At 40.5% G+C, this 15993-nt stretch overlaps 1 protein-coding gene across 1 annotated transcript in view; it reads left to right on the forward strand.

Annotated features, from left to right (window-relative positions):
* hip1 (huntingtin interacting protein 1) overlaps positions 1–15993 on the forward strand; it is a 44591-nt gene that overhangs the window by 4853 nt on the left and 23745 nt on the right. Inside the window, 1 exon segment of the mRNA XM_054596030.1 lies at positions 15539–15602. Coding sequence (XP_054452005.1) covers positions 15539–15602 — 64 coding nt within the window.

Genomic DNA, 15993 nt, shown 5'->3' on the forward strand with positions numbered 1-15993 from the left:
CTAAAATAATCAAACTGATCTTTGCAATGAACTGTGTCCTACTGTTCTACATTAAAACCGAAAAAACTTTTCATTAACGCAAAATAAAACTTTTGCAAAAGTTATTTATACTTTATACATTCATTCACACAACGGGGGTTTCCAGAATGATTAACTTGATATGATCATTATAATTCCACAAAGTTGCTAAACGATAATATTAAATTATTGCCCAGCCCTTATACTGATCATGCCAACTCACACGGTTGTTACAACATGTCAAAATGAAGGGAAAAGCTTAATAAGCATAAACGGACTTGAACAGAAGTTTAGACTTCGTTGTCTGGAGATATCTGAGCCCAAAAATCATCTGCAAACTTTCTTAAATGCTGCAGACTGATTTAAGAATTATATAGCATGTATATGGTAAAAACATCTGTACATGCTTTGAACAAAATCTCTGAATCAGCTCTGTATTGGGGTTTTGCATTGGGAGTCATACAGTCGGCCTCAAAAACTACACATCATAAACTCAGAGTCAGTCTTGAGTGAGGGGAAGAGAGACAGCTGCGTTAGAGGACTTTGACCTCTGTGCTCAGGCTTTAGCACGTTTTCTCAACAACGACCATGTTTTGGTTCAAAGTACATTAAAGTGAATCATTTTCATGACTACCTTTGTGAAACTCTACCTAGAGCTAGAAAAGGTTATGATATCAGGGGTGTCAGCTGCAAGTCACTATACGACTCCCGTAATTCCACAGTTAGAAATCTACATATTTTTTAAATTAAGATTCATATTATATATTTGTTAATTTTTTACAGACTTTGAGTAAGACTTAAAGTCTCTGTTGGCATTGAGAGCATGTGATGTCGCTTTACTTGAAGAATTTTTGTGATTTATTTTGTGTGTCTCCAGCACTAAATGGTTGAGACATTTGTAACTTCATCCACACGAGTCAGATAAAACCATAATTTTCACTCTTTCACCTTTTAAATCTGTAACATTTGAATGGAAAGGTTGTTTTAAACTTGTATAAATACAAAAGGGGAAGGGGTTTTGAGTGGCTGAGTGATTTGCCAGGCAGAGACAGAGTGGGACTGCTGTATGTGAGAAATGCTCTGTGAGGCTGTCCTCACAACGAAGGGCCCACGCCGTACCAGGAAGTGAAGAGACTTGCTGGAAAAGAGCCGGCATTGTCTGGAGTCAGACCGTTTATGTTGAGCAGCCTGGAGGTATAATGTCCTGCCCCGATGGCATAATGAGTAGCATATTGATTATTGTGGCTGGCCAGGTCACGGCTGATCAGCTGATGGGCTGTGATTGTGTAGCGGATCTTTTTTAAAACAGTGGCCTGGTTTTAAAAATGGAGCTTGTGGGCATATTGTTTCTGGTGAGATCTACATGACAAGAGTAATATAGTGGGTCTGATTGGATTTTTAACACTTAAAACTCCGGAAACATTAACACATGATGATGTATCAAATTGCTACTGTGAAAATTCTCATAAATGCAATATAATAATATTATTAATAATAATACATTTTATTTGTATAGTGCTTCAAAAGGAACTCAAAGGCACTTTACATGGTAAAGATGGAAACAATAATAAAAATAACAATGTAAGCAAGGCAGAGAGATGACATTATTACAGAAATAAACAAACAAGAAAAAATACATACATAACTATATTTTACATTAGTTTAGTTCTAATGGATTGAAACATACATTCTTGCCACTTTATTAGGTACACATAATCTAAAGCAGTCTGGTATAACTGCTCTACCACACATTTTTACCTTTACAAAGCTTATAATGGTCAGTTTTTTAAAGCTGCCTGAGAGGTATTAATGTAGCCTAACTATATATTTATTACTATGTTTTTTAAATAAGTTGTGGTTTTGAACTGGACTGCATTATATTAAAATGTGTTTTAAAAATGTTTTAACCAATACACAATATATGCAGGACCTATTATGTATTATAGCAACCCTTAGCTCTTGTGAGCATTTGTCAATGTTCCCGTCCACATCATGTCTTTTTGCACACAAAATCTAGAAAATGTCCCTGACGGTCTTCAGCAAATACTGCAGGGGAAGACATTCAGCAATTGTTACATGCAGGAAAAATAACTGATGATGTGGGAGAAGGTTATAAACTTCCCACCTCCACGAGGAAAACAATGTCTCTAAGAGGTTGAGGAGGTGGGAGGAAAAGTGTCGGCCACTTCTCTGTCTGTGGCTGGGTCCACATTTACTAACCGTCTATTAAATGAAATCAGTGAATAAATAAGTGTCTTCTTTTTAAGGATTTTAATGAAATAGGGAAACAAAAATGCAAGGAGAGAACTCCAGTGTGGTGAGTGCATCTATTTAATACAATTATGAATATGTTAAGAATGTCTGTTATTTTATTTTAAATTTAAATTACAACAATGGTGTCATAAGTCATGGTAGTGTGACAGTGAACCAGCTTGCACAATATCAGGACCAGCAAAATGGCATTCTGCTATTAATTCATTCATTTTTTATTTACACCTGTGATGTCAAAATGTCTTCTGTGACAGACGCCTTTGGTCAATCATGTACTTACTAGATGCAACAGGCTCACATCGAAACAAAAATCTAAACTCTGCATTGAAGACAGAAGATACTGGTTGACAGTCTCAGATAAACCAGATGGGGGCATCAGCTACCTAGAATTACTCTCATGGTGGAAGTTGAGCTTCTCTCCCCCGTTTCACCTATGAAACTTATTCAAGTCTTCACGTGTTATCCATATTACCATTGCACAGAATAATGATAAAACCTGAAACAGGGGCGACGAAGTGTCTGGTAACTAAAACTTTCAAAATCGTATGTTTTTTAGTGGCGTTACAACAACAATAACCACTTGTTGTTTTGGTCTTGTATTGTGTTTGTGGCACACTGAGCAGGAGAGGAGGCGGAGGGGTTTCTTGCAAATGGCCCTTTTAATGAATGACTATTGACATCATCACCCTAAAGAACATCCTCTTAGAAGGATTTTTGCATAATTTATTGCAGAACTAGTTTGTATATATTTTTTTTCTTCTGCTGCAGGTCAGTTGAACCAATCAAAATATAAAATAATGAGTGATTAAAACACCTCCCTTTAAAAAAAAAAAAAAAAAAAAAAAAAAAAAAAAAAAAAAAAAAAAAAAAAAAGGAGCTACAATGGAAATTCAGCTGTTTTCTCATTTCCTAGAGATCACCTCCCCTCTCACAGGACCCCCGTCGGTCCCCGGACCCTAGATTGGGCACCACCTTGGTTTAAGCCATCCCTCTCTGCAGGCTCCATTCTACTATTGTCTAACAGGAGAGCGGGCTATTTGCAAAATAAAAGGTAGCCCACTATCTGGACTCAGTCTCTGTGTGGGGGCCGCTATAACGAGCAGCGGTGGGTGCCTAAACGAGCGGGGTTTATCAGCGGTAGTCCTCTTGTGTTTCCCCCCGCGGACAGCCTCGACTTCTCGGCGGTCGGGTGCTGGAAGTCCTCGCCGATAAGGGAGCACGGAGGGCTCGCAGAGGAAAAAAAAAAGCAAAGGAGAAAGGGACGCGGAAGGAAGTAAGGAAGGATAGGGGGAGCATTTTAATACCAAATCGGGACACATGTTGAGCTGACGGCCCACTCCACCCCCCCCCCTTCTCCTCCCAGATGCATCTGTTGCCTCAGTCGCTTTCCCGTTACTAGTTACTCCGCGCGGGGATACAGCGGCGCTCCTCTCCGGCTCCAGGGATCCGCACTCCCCGCTCTGAGAGACCCATCATGGATCTCAGTAAAATCGTAAGTGCTAAAGAATTTGTTTTTGTTTTCTTTAAAAAAAAAATAAATAATAATAATCAAAACAGCAGCAAATATACAACTGAGGCTGTTTTTTCGTGGAGGTGGGGCTGCTGGTGTCCAAGAAGTCCTTTTGCGCGCACACACACACACACACACACACACACACACACACACACACACACACACACACACACACACACACGGGCTGGTTTGCGCGATTACATGCAAGCAGGGACTTGTTGTTGTGGGCCAGTTATTGCAGCTTAATGTGGTCGTGGGAAGTTTGGTTTGTAGTTGTGGGGGAAGAAGGCACGAAGGTCTGAGGAGCAATCTGTGGAAACAAGGTCCTTTTTTGAAGGAGGTCAACAGGGTCCCAGCCTAATGGAAGAGCAGTTTAAATCCACTCACATTTTTGGGGGGGATAATCAGAATAAGACACTGCGATCACATGTTTTTGTTTACTTACAAAGACTGTGAAACAAGGCTGATAAAAAAAACAGCAATCATACTCTATGTGTTTTGGACAGGGCATTAACTGGTGAGTGTTTTGCAGCTTTAACCGAGTCTATTTTAGGGTCCGAGACATGAAAATGTCTGAGATGTGCTCCTCTGTTGCCCAGAGCGTTCTGCTTTTTCACACGGCTCAGTCTCCAGCTGCAGGTTAGTGGAGAAAAAGGCTCTGCAAAGCACAGCTTAAATGTGCCATGAATGTCAATTACGGGGTTGTATTGATGTTTGTTGGAAACAAACCTTTAAAGACAGAGTGTGTCTTTGTGTAACTATCGGCGTGTTACACAAATTAAAGAGATAAGGTTCAATTCAAAGTCAAGCAAGATGTTGCATTGCGTTTATCACAAGCATGACAGTAAAAACAGTATTTAAAGGTGTGTGGAAAATCAACAAACTCAAATCGAGTCTGCATTTGTATACATTTTTGTGGCTGTGAATGATGGGATGTTAGGCTAACAGGCAGGCTAAAGTGTCCAGAGTGTACTGGAGCAGGTGCACATAAGCCCCAAGCAACAAGACCGGCCTTTGACTGCCAACATGGATGGATGGGTGTACTTTTAGCCCTTGTATAGTAGGTGTGGGGGATGGTGGGTGATAAAAGCACACCCCAGACTCCTCTTTACAAATGATCCTCAGCTAAGGGAGACTCTGAGGAGTTAGTGTTGAAGGAAATATTCTGAGAAACAATCAAATAAATTGGTAAACATTTATAGTAGAAAATGCATGAAGAGGTACCGAATTCAGTCGGTTTCTTGTGATAACTTGAACAGGAAAATCACTCTTGATCACTCAAATAAAGCCCAGCTGCCCACATGAAGTCATACGGGGCACACAGCGCAGACATGTATGTGTAGTGGTGGAATATCTCTTTCTATGGTTCTCCATTCAGATGCACTTTACAGGTTATTTGAGACAAAACCTCTTGATGGTATTGGGAAACTGTTCAGTATCATGCAGAAACTCCTCAAGGCTGTTCTCCTCGGTTGCTGCCGTTATGTTTGGGCTGTTTGTCATGTAGTGAGACACCATGGTATAAAAACAAATGTCCGGATAGATGCATGACTTGTCAGCTAGCAGACTCTACATTCCAACACTGCGTATAAGTTGGTGATGCATGTTTGAGCCAAATACTTACTGGATTAGAAAGTTTTTGAGGAACTTGATTGCATGACAATTTTTTGTGTTTTGCTTAGAGTTGCATAATGTGGAAATTTCTACAGACATGAGATTAACGGACATTTTCAGTGTCACTGCTGCAAATTCCCGTTCCTGATTTCTTACAAAACAACTGTCCTCATCTCTGAAGCGAACAATTGATTAGGCTGCAAGTTGTTCACCTTCAATTCTGATACTGATCGTCACATTGTCGCTTTAAGATTGAACAGGTTTTTGTAAATATCAAATGGCAAATCTGTCAATCAACAGAAGAGTTTTATAAGCATTCAGATAATTAAATATTAGCTTAACTCATAAAGAATCGGTTCATAACAATCCACAATAAATTAATTGGCAATACTTTTGATGGTTGATTGATAATCTTAGTCATGTTCAAGCAAAAGCAAAAATCAAATGTGAATGACATGAATATCTTAAAGTTTGGACTTTTGGTTGGACAAAAAAAGCGTTTTGAAACTTGAAGAAAAAATAATGGGCATTTTCTGACATGTTATTGACCATTTATCAATCGAGAAAATAATGTTCTTTGATAACTAAGGGGGTATCGTTAGGATTTTATCGATACTAGTACTACTATTGATACTGCTTATCGGTTCTTTTTGATTATCTTGTGAGGGGAAAAAAGACAATTCATTAAAAAATAATGAACATTGCTTTATTAATCATATGTAAACAAATAGTATTTTTTGATAACTCAAATAGCTGTTAGTTTCAGCTCCGCATGCAACAAGTAGTCAGAAAACTCTTATTAGGGCTACAATAAAGAAAAACACATACTGATTGATTTGTTAATAACAAATGTATGATCCACTACATCAAACATCATTATTATTATTATTTTTATTCTGATAAATCGTTCATTAATGTCAAACACAAACTGTTAGCATACCTATTTTTGCCTCACACATAGCTTCAGTAAAGTCTCAAACGATCCTTATCAAAAGGTTTCTTGAACAAATTGAGCTGGCACTTGCCAGTCAAACACACTGCATAGGTTAGGAAATAAAACTGTTTGCAGCAGGAGCTTTACTGCTGTGGAACTGTTTAATTGGTGGGCAGATCACAACATAAGCTTTCATCATCAGGTCCTTCAGGAAAACGCACCCCCACATGTACGGACAAACTCAGTGATGTTCACGCGTGTTCAGTGTAACGAGCAAGTGGGCTGAGGAGCCTCTCTGAGCTGCACAGATGTTCCTTTTATAATGTGTCGTCATGACATCACCGGTCCTGGAGGAAGTCGGGCTTTAGAGCTGAGGCTCCTTCACACGAGGCTGCAGAAAGCCATCCTGTTAGGAGAGGCCCATAAACCTGCCATGGGGGTGTTGGCCTGCGAGTTTAATTATGCTGGAGCGCGGCCTGCAGCGTGCGTGCGTGCGTGCGTGTGCGTGTGTGTGTGCGTGCGTGCGTGTGTGTGTGTGTGTGTTTAACCAGCTGCTGCCCTCCACCTCTGCCCTCTGTAACAGAAGCCCGGTACTCTAAGGTCACACATTGCAAATATCCTGAAGCTCTATGTTTTCATGCTTTTTAATGGGCTCTTCAGAGACGGCGTCATCCCACTGGGCTTATCTGCATCACCAAATGCCCTGTTATTAATGGGATGGAAGATGCTCTGCGTATTCTGTGGAAAACAAACTCAAAGATGGGCAGTTTCTCCATCACTTATGAGCAGAATTATTAATTGCAATGCAGATCTGTTCACTGGCTGGTATATCGTGACTTCTGTGAGTTTGTAATTTTCCTTCTCACAGCCGGGTGCATTCATGTACACAGGAATAATAGCTGCTCTAAAAAAGGACCAGCTTTTCCACCTTTTCCTTAGTGCCAGCCAGGCTCCTTTTTCAAGAGGTGTGGAGTGACATTTGTATGAGAGCGGATGTTCATGTCAGATGCAACACGTATAATGGTCCTTAAACAAGCAACACAGAGGGCTCTGTTCAGAGGAGTGACCTTTGGAATCGGGTGGAGTTACTTTTGGAAAAATGTTTGGGCCCAAAACTCTTTTCCATGTTATTAGCAGATTTTGTAATGGGTTTGTCTAAAGTGCCATTTCATTGTGTGGGAGGATGTGTGTTTGTGTGAAACACAGTGAGGTGAGGTTAGCTTTCAGTTCCCAAGCGCTTATTGTTGGTCGTGCGTGTTGAATGGTGAGGAGAGTTGTGTTATAAAATGGGCACTGATTTTCTGTTGGTCAGACCTTCCTTCAACCTGATACCATCCAAGTACACAAGAAATACAGACAATAAAAGCCAAAATGGTCATTTGTGAACATGCAAAATTGCAGGTGTGTTCACACACAGGAGTTTGTGGTGTAAACAAACAAACAATGTACTGAATCAAGAAACATTAAAGCTGCTATAATCTGTATTTTCATATTAACAATTGGATATAATTACTATGTTTATGTAAGAGGAGCCTACCCTCTACTCTATCAAGCATTTTAGTATCTTTCAGCTTGTTGTTTTGTTTTTTTGGTTTCACTCTCACCAGTGCTGTTTTCAGCAGCATCAGTCATTTTCAGTGAAATAGCTCTGATAAACTCAGAGTACACAACCTGCTTAGCAAACCATAGATATACACAGTTGAAGACTAGCTGCTGAACATAGTGGAGCATTAGAAGCTAAAGGGACAGATATTTCCCTCAGGAGATGGTGGAGACCAAAAACAGAGTTAAAAAGTAGGTCAATGTGGGACTTGCAATTGGAAAGTGACTAGAACCATAACTCCAAATGAGTACTTATGTTGCTCCATACCTGGTGAATATGTTAATGTGTAACTGTTAGTTAAATCAGTTAATTATCTTATGAGTTGTTGAGTCTTTAAATGAGGGAGTGATAGCTGGCCCACATTCTGTGTTTTGATTTTATTGTTTCGATAACCCTTTGGTTTACATTTGCATTGTAGCTCGTACTTTTTAATTATCAATATGCCCAGCTTCAATTCAAAGTCACACACAGAGTGATGTAAAGAGTATATTCAGCTCGGCTTGAAAAGAAAATCCACAGTTTGTAACAACTTGGTTCTTATTTTCACAACACAGGACAAGAAACACCAATAGTCAGCTCATTAAACAGTCCAAGCCAAAAGGTTAGTTTAGGAGATCTGACTGCTCATGTTTGTTTCAGTGACGTCATCTCAGCAATAACTTTGCCAAGTACTATTTTCATTCATGACTGGAAGCCACAGCTCCAAATATAAAGTTGACCTAAGTTGTTTTGAGCTGGTGGTTTTCCTTGAAAGACACCTGGTAGTCTGGCATGAAATGTGAGAGGCTAGAAGGAATAAAGTGTTCGGCCTGACTGACTGTCTCGGCCGCTGTCTGGGTTGACTGAGCAAGGTTTCTGTCTGAAGGTGGGTGGAGCTGTGGCATTTTTCAACAGGCAGGAAATGGGCAGTGCAGGGTGCGCCAAGACAGGAAGCCTGACTGAGCGCCTCTACCCCTCCTCCCCTCCACCACCACCACCACCACCACCACCACTACCTCCACCCCCATCGGCTCAGCTACAATGACCATTCCTCCTCTGCTGTACCTCAGCATTATAGTGCTGCTGGGTTCACATACAGCCGTGCATGTTTTCCTCTTTTCATTCCTCTATCCATCCCCCTCGCTGTTTACCCGTCCTTCTGTGCAGTACAGCCGATGGACAAGTCTCACCAGCAGCCGTTTTGCCACCTGTCACCATGATGTGGCAAAACTAGATTTACACTAAAAGCACAAGAGAAAGAGTGTGAAAAGCTCTCTGAATGGAAAAGTGGAATTGGAATTATTTATTAACAGATGGAGACAGAACGTGATATACCACTGTGAAGAACACTTAAATTGCATGTCCTTGTACCCAGTTGGTTTTTGGTGAGTTTTAAAGGATAATTAGTCATTTTGATAAGGAAGCAAATATTGAGGATGGAAGGCTGAGCACTTACGTCCATCGCAAGCAATTACTTTTATATTGCAGTCTCTAGTCTCTCTTCATTAGCGCAAGTGCTTTACAAAAGAGAATGTTAGGGCTTGTAAGAGCACTGGATAAACTTCCTGTTGGATTCAATTTAGAGGGAGCTAGCTAGGTTTACTGATTTGTTTGAGGGTTGTAGGATCTGCACTTTATGTTCCTTTATCCTCGATGTCTGGGCAAATTTGAAGCCTCCCTTTGCTTTTTCTCTTACAAGTACACTTAGGAAATACAGGTCACATCTTTAGTTCCCGAGGTCTAAATAGAGGCTGCAACTAACTAACTTTGTTTTGTTCTTTCTTTTTGGGCAGTGTGGGTGAAAACCTAAGATAGAATTGGCAAAAACAAAATGTCCATCACCATTTCTCGGTGCCCAAGGTGATACCTTCAAATAGCTTGTTTATTTCAAACATATTGAATTTACAATTATTTAAATCAAAGCGAAGCAGCAAAACCTCACATTGGAGATGCTGGAACCAGTAAATGCTCTGAATGACTAAAATGATTAAACCATTACCATAAAAATTGGCCTTGAATGTTTTTTGTAAACTGTCTTATAGATTAATGTACTAATTATTTCAGCTCTAGTTCCAATACACTTGAAGCCCCACAGATACAGCAAATCCATAAAACTAAAGATAAATAAAGGGAAGTACAAATTGCAGAAACATTGGAGTTAAATCTAGAAGGTGCCATGTCTAACCCTTTACTTTGTGATTGCGTGCAAAATGTTTCTTTCTCTAAAAGAAGAACCAAGCAAAAGGCAATCAGAAATGATGATCTGATTAATGTGTGAAGCTAAAAAGCACAGTGTATCATGTGTCCTCCTCCCTCTAGACCCAAATGACTTGGGTCATATAATCATAGTGCTGTAAGTCAGAGTAATCACTCCCATACTAAATCACACAAGGACAACTCAAGCACCTCCTCGACCATGAGAATTTACATCCACTCCGAGCAAGTGTTTCCGAAATTTACTCTGCTCCCCCTTTCATTTGGCCCTGGTGAGGTTTCTCAAATAATTTTCTCATGATTGAACGCTACTCGCTGCAGGGTTCGTGTCATCAATAATGCTGACATGAAAAGCCACAACGGAGACGAAAATAACCAAGAACGCCGTCTTTTCTCAGCCATCACCATGGGATATCCACGATACCACGACATATCTTCGGGACTAACTAGGAAATTGAATTGCCAAGACATGCATCAATCACAGGCCCTTGCGAATCGGTCGCAGGAGTCGCGGTTTGGGAATTGAGTCAATGAGCGAATGGCTGTTTCATTTAGCAGGCAGAAGATGCTTCCTCTCTCTGGGCTCTGTGCACTGACCCCGCAGTGGACACAGCCAGGCTACCATCAGCATATCAATGCCCTGCTTTCTGCAGAAGGGCCGATTGGGGCTTGCCAGGCTTAACTTAACATGCTTTCAACACTGTATCAATAACACTCTGTTCGAAACCAAAGCTGTGGAGAGAAAAAAAGATGTTTCTGTAGATGCAAAGAGGGGGTTTTGTGTTCGGCTGGCGGGAAATTGATTGAATCCTTTTTATAACTGGTGGATGTAGTGTTGGAAATAAGGGAAGGAAGAAAGGAAGGCCTGAGGATGAAAGATAAGGAGGAAAGAAGTTGAGGTTTCTGACCACATTAACCAATTTGAGGTGGACTCCGTCAGGGCTGATCTTTGCTCCTCATCCTCATAATCACCTGCTTCTCACCTGTGATTTTAATTTATCATAATTTCGCTTCGTCAGCTGGTCTTCGTGGCGGCTCTACAGGGAGCTAACAGGTCATTGATGCATCGATGCCAGCGGCCAATGCCAGGCGTCCCAGGCAGCTGGCACTCTCATTCAACCCAAACACAAAGTACAAAGTCTCACTGTGGGCTAATTGGGTCATCCTCATGTGGGAACCAGTTGCACTGCGAGTTTCTCGATCATCGACGTGAGTATTTGGGTGTAAGTGAGAGGAAAGACAAAAAAAATAAGCTAAAACTTTCAAAAGATTTACATTAAATGTGACATTAACATAAAGAAACGGCTAATATCGAAAAATGTAATGTTTTTCGTTAAAGCCAAGTGTCTTTTTAACTGCGTGACCTTTGTACTGATGACAACACAAGATAACAGTGACAGGAAATGGCACAAAAGTAATTTCCCTCTTTGGTAATGCAGAGCAGATCTGGTCAACAATTTTTTGGACTGCTCTATATATTGAATTTGATTTAAAAATAACTTATTTTAGAGAGTCAGTGTTGGGGGGGGGGAGAATCTGCTCATGTTTTATTAAAAGTGAGAATGTTTGTTGATTTAAAAAAAAAAAGACAGCAGCGTTTATGCTTGGAAAGTTTAGCATAACCAAATGAACCAACAGAGAGCTAAATGTTGTGAATGTGATAGTTCATTCTTGACCTCGAACATGCTTGTATCACTTAACCAAAGGTCCACTAACTAGTATTGTTTTGTAGCTTTCAACCACATCTATTGGTCCAAGTTCCATTGGGTTGAAAGCTCCAGACAGTATATTTGAATTTTATCAAAGTTAAGTATTTGATTCAGTTCAATTGAATTCAATGATTGAATTAGGGATTCTTGATGCCTGCAAACACAAAACTAATCCATTCACACTGCAAAATATGATAATTAACAATGGCCATCACCACAAATAAACATATTATATCAAAAACTGCAAAGTGCATTTATGGATCTATACATCAAGGAAGCAGAGTCAGTCTCTTCTATATTCATGTGTTCTTACCAGCTATGAAGATGAGATAAGAAAGTAAATGTGAGTTTGTTTATTTGTAAACAGGAAATGTAAGGTCGCAAAAAAGCACACGCTCAAATTTAACTCTGTGACCTTTCCCTTGTGGTCTCGATCAGAGGAAGCAGACCGTAACTTTGAACGCAGTCTTATTTCTGCTCTAGTATGCAATGCCTGGACGGGATGGTGTAAGCCCTGCTGTGTTTGACCTTTACAGTGCTACACACACACACACACACACACACACACTGCACACACACACACACACACACACACACACACCAGAGTCTTGGCTCAGGTTGTGTGCTGATGCAGTAAGACAGGTGTTGCCCTTGTAGCTCTGGTGCTCATGTTTAATCAACATTGTGCATGTTTAATGACAGGAGTGGAAGCGTGGTCAGTTGTCGTGTTTACAACACACACTGCGGTGTCTCCTCGTCATCGGCAGGATTACGAGCGTGGATGATGTTGAAACAGCAGCCCTGCATTCCTTCTCCTGCCCTCACTTTGCTTTAGTGAACCCACTCCTGTGACTTGATAGTAAATTAGATTTCCGGGGACACAAGACTCGTGTTTGCCGACTTGCTTGAGCTGGTAATAAGTCATCCAGATGTGCTGTGTTGAGGAGGATGCAGTTTATTGTCTGCGATAGTTCAGGCAAGACAGGAGCTGATTTTTGTACCAGATCGTTTTCTTCTAATCCTAGTTTGGTTTTTGAGCTATTTATTTGAAAGGATTATGTTTAAAAAAATGTTTTATTCAAAACAGTCAGTGACACCTGGTAGCTTGTTTAAGGATACAGAAGGATGCAGATGTTCTGGTTCAGAGATTTAACTAATGATTTCAGCAGAGTGTGTTGGGTTTGTCTCAGCCTGGGGACAATTAAAGTTACCAATGCTCCTATGTTCTTCCTCTACGTTCCTGCCTCCTTCCCTCCCCACCCCTCTTGGCACGCTCCTCCTCCTCCAGTGATTCATCACGGTGGACTTCCAGTCCTGACAGCTCAAATACTGGAAGAGGAGGAGGCATCTGTGGGAAGTGAGATTATGAAACAGGCCTCATGGCCTCTGTTGACCCCGGACACCACAGTCACGTTTCATGATTACCATGCAAACCATAGTGACAACATGCATGTTTGGTGATATATATTTTTTTCTTTCAGCAATTTGAGTTGAAGGGTTGAGATGTATTGTTTTCTTGGTTTGATTTTCCTCTCGTGTGCAACTTGATATGTCATCCAGATGTCGCTCCAGAACACCTTGTTTTGAAAAGCATCTGAAACGACTTAAACTCTCAAACAATCTGGGCCTGGAATTCATGGCAAGAACACTTTCCATATTTATTTCATCATACAGCTTCTCTGTTTGGCTGCCTAACATAACATTGATGGAACATAAAGAAAAGAAAGCAATAATAACTTTGTGGCTCTGGAGATGTCTGTCAGTCAATCAGCGCACCACTTTGGTCCAGACTGAAAAATCTTAACAACGTTCATGGTCCCCAGAGAAGAAATCCTACTTACCTCGGTGTGAACCTGACTTTTACTCAATTACCTACGTGAGGTTGACAGTTGTGGTTTTTAGTGATACGTCTGGACAACCATTGAATGGATTGCCATTAAATGTGTTGAATCATCTTAGGGAGTGCTACCGCATATGTGAAGATTTTTTTTTTTTTTTTTTTTTTTTTTTTTTAAACCTTCTAAGGCTTCAGAAGGAGCTGTGCAAAATCTGATGAATTGCCTAAAGTGATGTTAGTTGAGACAGCGTCGGTTGGAAATGTTAATAAACTGGATCTGTGGAGTCAGAAAGTGAACTTAACAGACCTCTGTAGGCCGCTCCTCATTGCTGTTCGAGGCTAGCAGCTCGAGTCCACATTAGCATCGTCCTTAGCATAACACTCCCGAATCACCGAACAAACTATCGGCTGTTGAGTTGCATTGTGGGTTATGTAGGCACCAGAAGGAACGTGTATGGAATCAAAAACACATTCTCTGGTTTTGCAACTGTCCATTGTGAGTCTGACTATGCTTTAGGAGTGTAATTCTCAGTAGGTGGAGTACTGTATTCGTTTCATCTATTTTCATCAGGTCAAAGTTTACATTTGTTGAATACTTTATGACTAAATACCTGCACAATTACATTCCAAATAGCCTCAGCTGTACTTTTTGAAACTAAAAAGTTTAAAAAGCAAATGTTAGCATGCTTACATGCCAAACTAAAATGGTTAAACATGGTACACATATCGGCTAAACATCAGCATGTTAGCACAGAGCTGCTAGCATAGCTCTTTAAGTCTTGTTTAATGATAAACCAGACAATTTTTACTTTTGTTCTATCAAATGAATAAACTTCACCCATAAATTAAAAGACTTTCACTGAGGGGACTCACTGTCAACACCACTAACCCTGCAGCAGCTAACGCTACCAACAAAACTACTGGAGGCTGTTTTTCAGCCTGTTTATGTCAAACACAAATACAACAACAACAACAACAACTTTGCAATAGTCGTGATTGCTCTCTAACTGTGCAAATGAATCCTTAACTGTGTCTGTCTGCAAGATGCAAGTATAACTCAAAAGTCTCTAGTGTTTCTGTAAGACGAGTTAGATGATACTATAATTTGAGCTGAAGTTGGAGGGGGTTCATTTTTAGCCTGGCCAACATTCCTCAGTAGATTTCACAGCACAGACAGATACTGCACTGATCATCCACTCGTGAGTAACTGTTGGTGCTATCTCATTTATTAGTCTTACAGTAACTTGTTTCTCGGGAAATGGGAATGCAGGCTTTTTGTTTTTGTTTACTTGTAAATGGCTCAAGCCTGTTTGTTTCAGTGCTTGCTTTCAGTCCACACTCTATAGTTAATATACATGTTTTTCTATATTATCTTCTTATTTATGATTTAGCCAGAATAAGAATAAGTTGGTTGTGAGAGCATAAGCAGATAAATCACAAACACCATCGTAACCACCTGCCCTCTACAAACACTTAACATACTCTCCAATTTAAGGAAAGTGACGGTGTTTTGCAGGTGGGACACGTAAAGAGAGATGTGATGACATATGTGTCGCTTGATGAGACAGATGTTTGCCTCCGTAGAGCTCTTCAAAAGCAGAGAGGAGCTTCAGCCTCTCAGCTGCTGCCTTGAATACTAACTCTGCAGAAAATAGGTCAATCAAGCTCTACAAAGAAAGGTTGCTGCTTTTAGTTCCCCAGGTGGTTAGAAAAAGGAAAAGGCAGCTTTCGTGAAGGTGGAAGGGTGTCAACTTTTAAAATGAAAAACTTTTTGAATATTTTTTGATTTGTGTTCTCCATTTTTCTCCTCTGTTCACCTCTGCCCTCCCTCTCCTCCTCCTCTCAGGCTGTCAGCATCAATAAGGCCATCAACACACAGGAAGTCGCTGTCAAAGAGAAGCATGCCAGGAATATCCTTATATTGTGTGTGTGTGTGTGTGTGTGTGTGTGTGTGTGTGTGTGTGTGTGTGTGTGTGTGTGTGTGTGTGTGTGTGTGTGTGTGTGTGTGATGGGAAGAAGTGTGTTTATCCTGATTTTACCATGTGTGTGTGTGTGTGTGTGGAGCTGTTCCTCCGAGGCGACAGGGTTACCTTAGTGCACGCTCAAAACAACAAACTTAGTGTAACCCCATCGTCTACACGTGGCTCTGCCGCAGAGCTAATTTAGTCATGTGTGAAACAAATTGCAAAGTGGCACAGAGTCCCAGGGAGAGGAAGAACTACATTAAAAATAACTAGGGCTTATTATTTTTTGTTTTTAACTTTCTCAAAAAGAGATATGGGAAAGGATATGTTTGTTTTT

Source organism: Anoplopoma fimbria, chromosome 1 (assembly GCF_027596085.1).
Source record: "Anoplopoma fimbria isolate UVic2021 breed Golden Eagle Sablefish chromosome 1, Afim_UVic_2022, whole genome shotgun sequence".
NCBI classification, from domain to species: Eukaryota; Metazoa; Chordata; class Actinopteri; order Perciformes; family Anoplopomatidae; genus Anoplopoma; species Anoplopoma fimbria.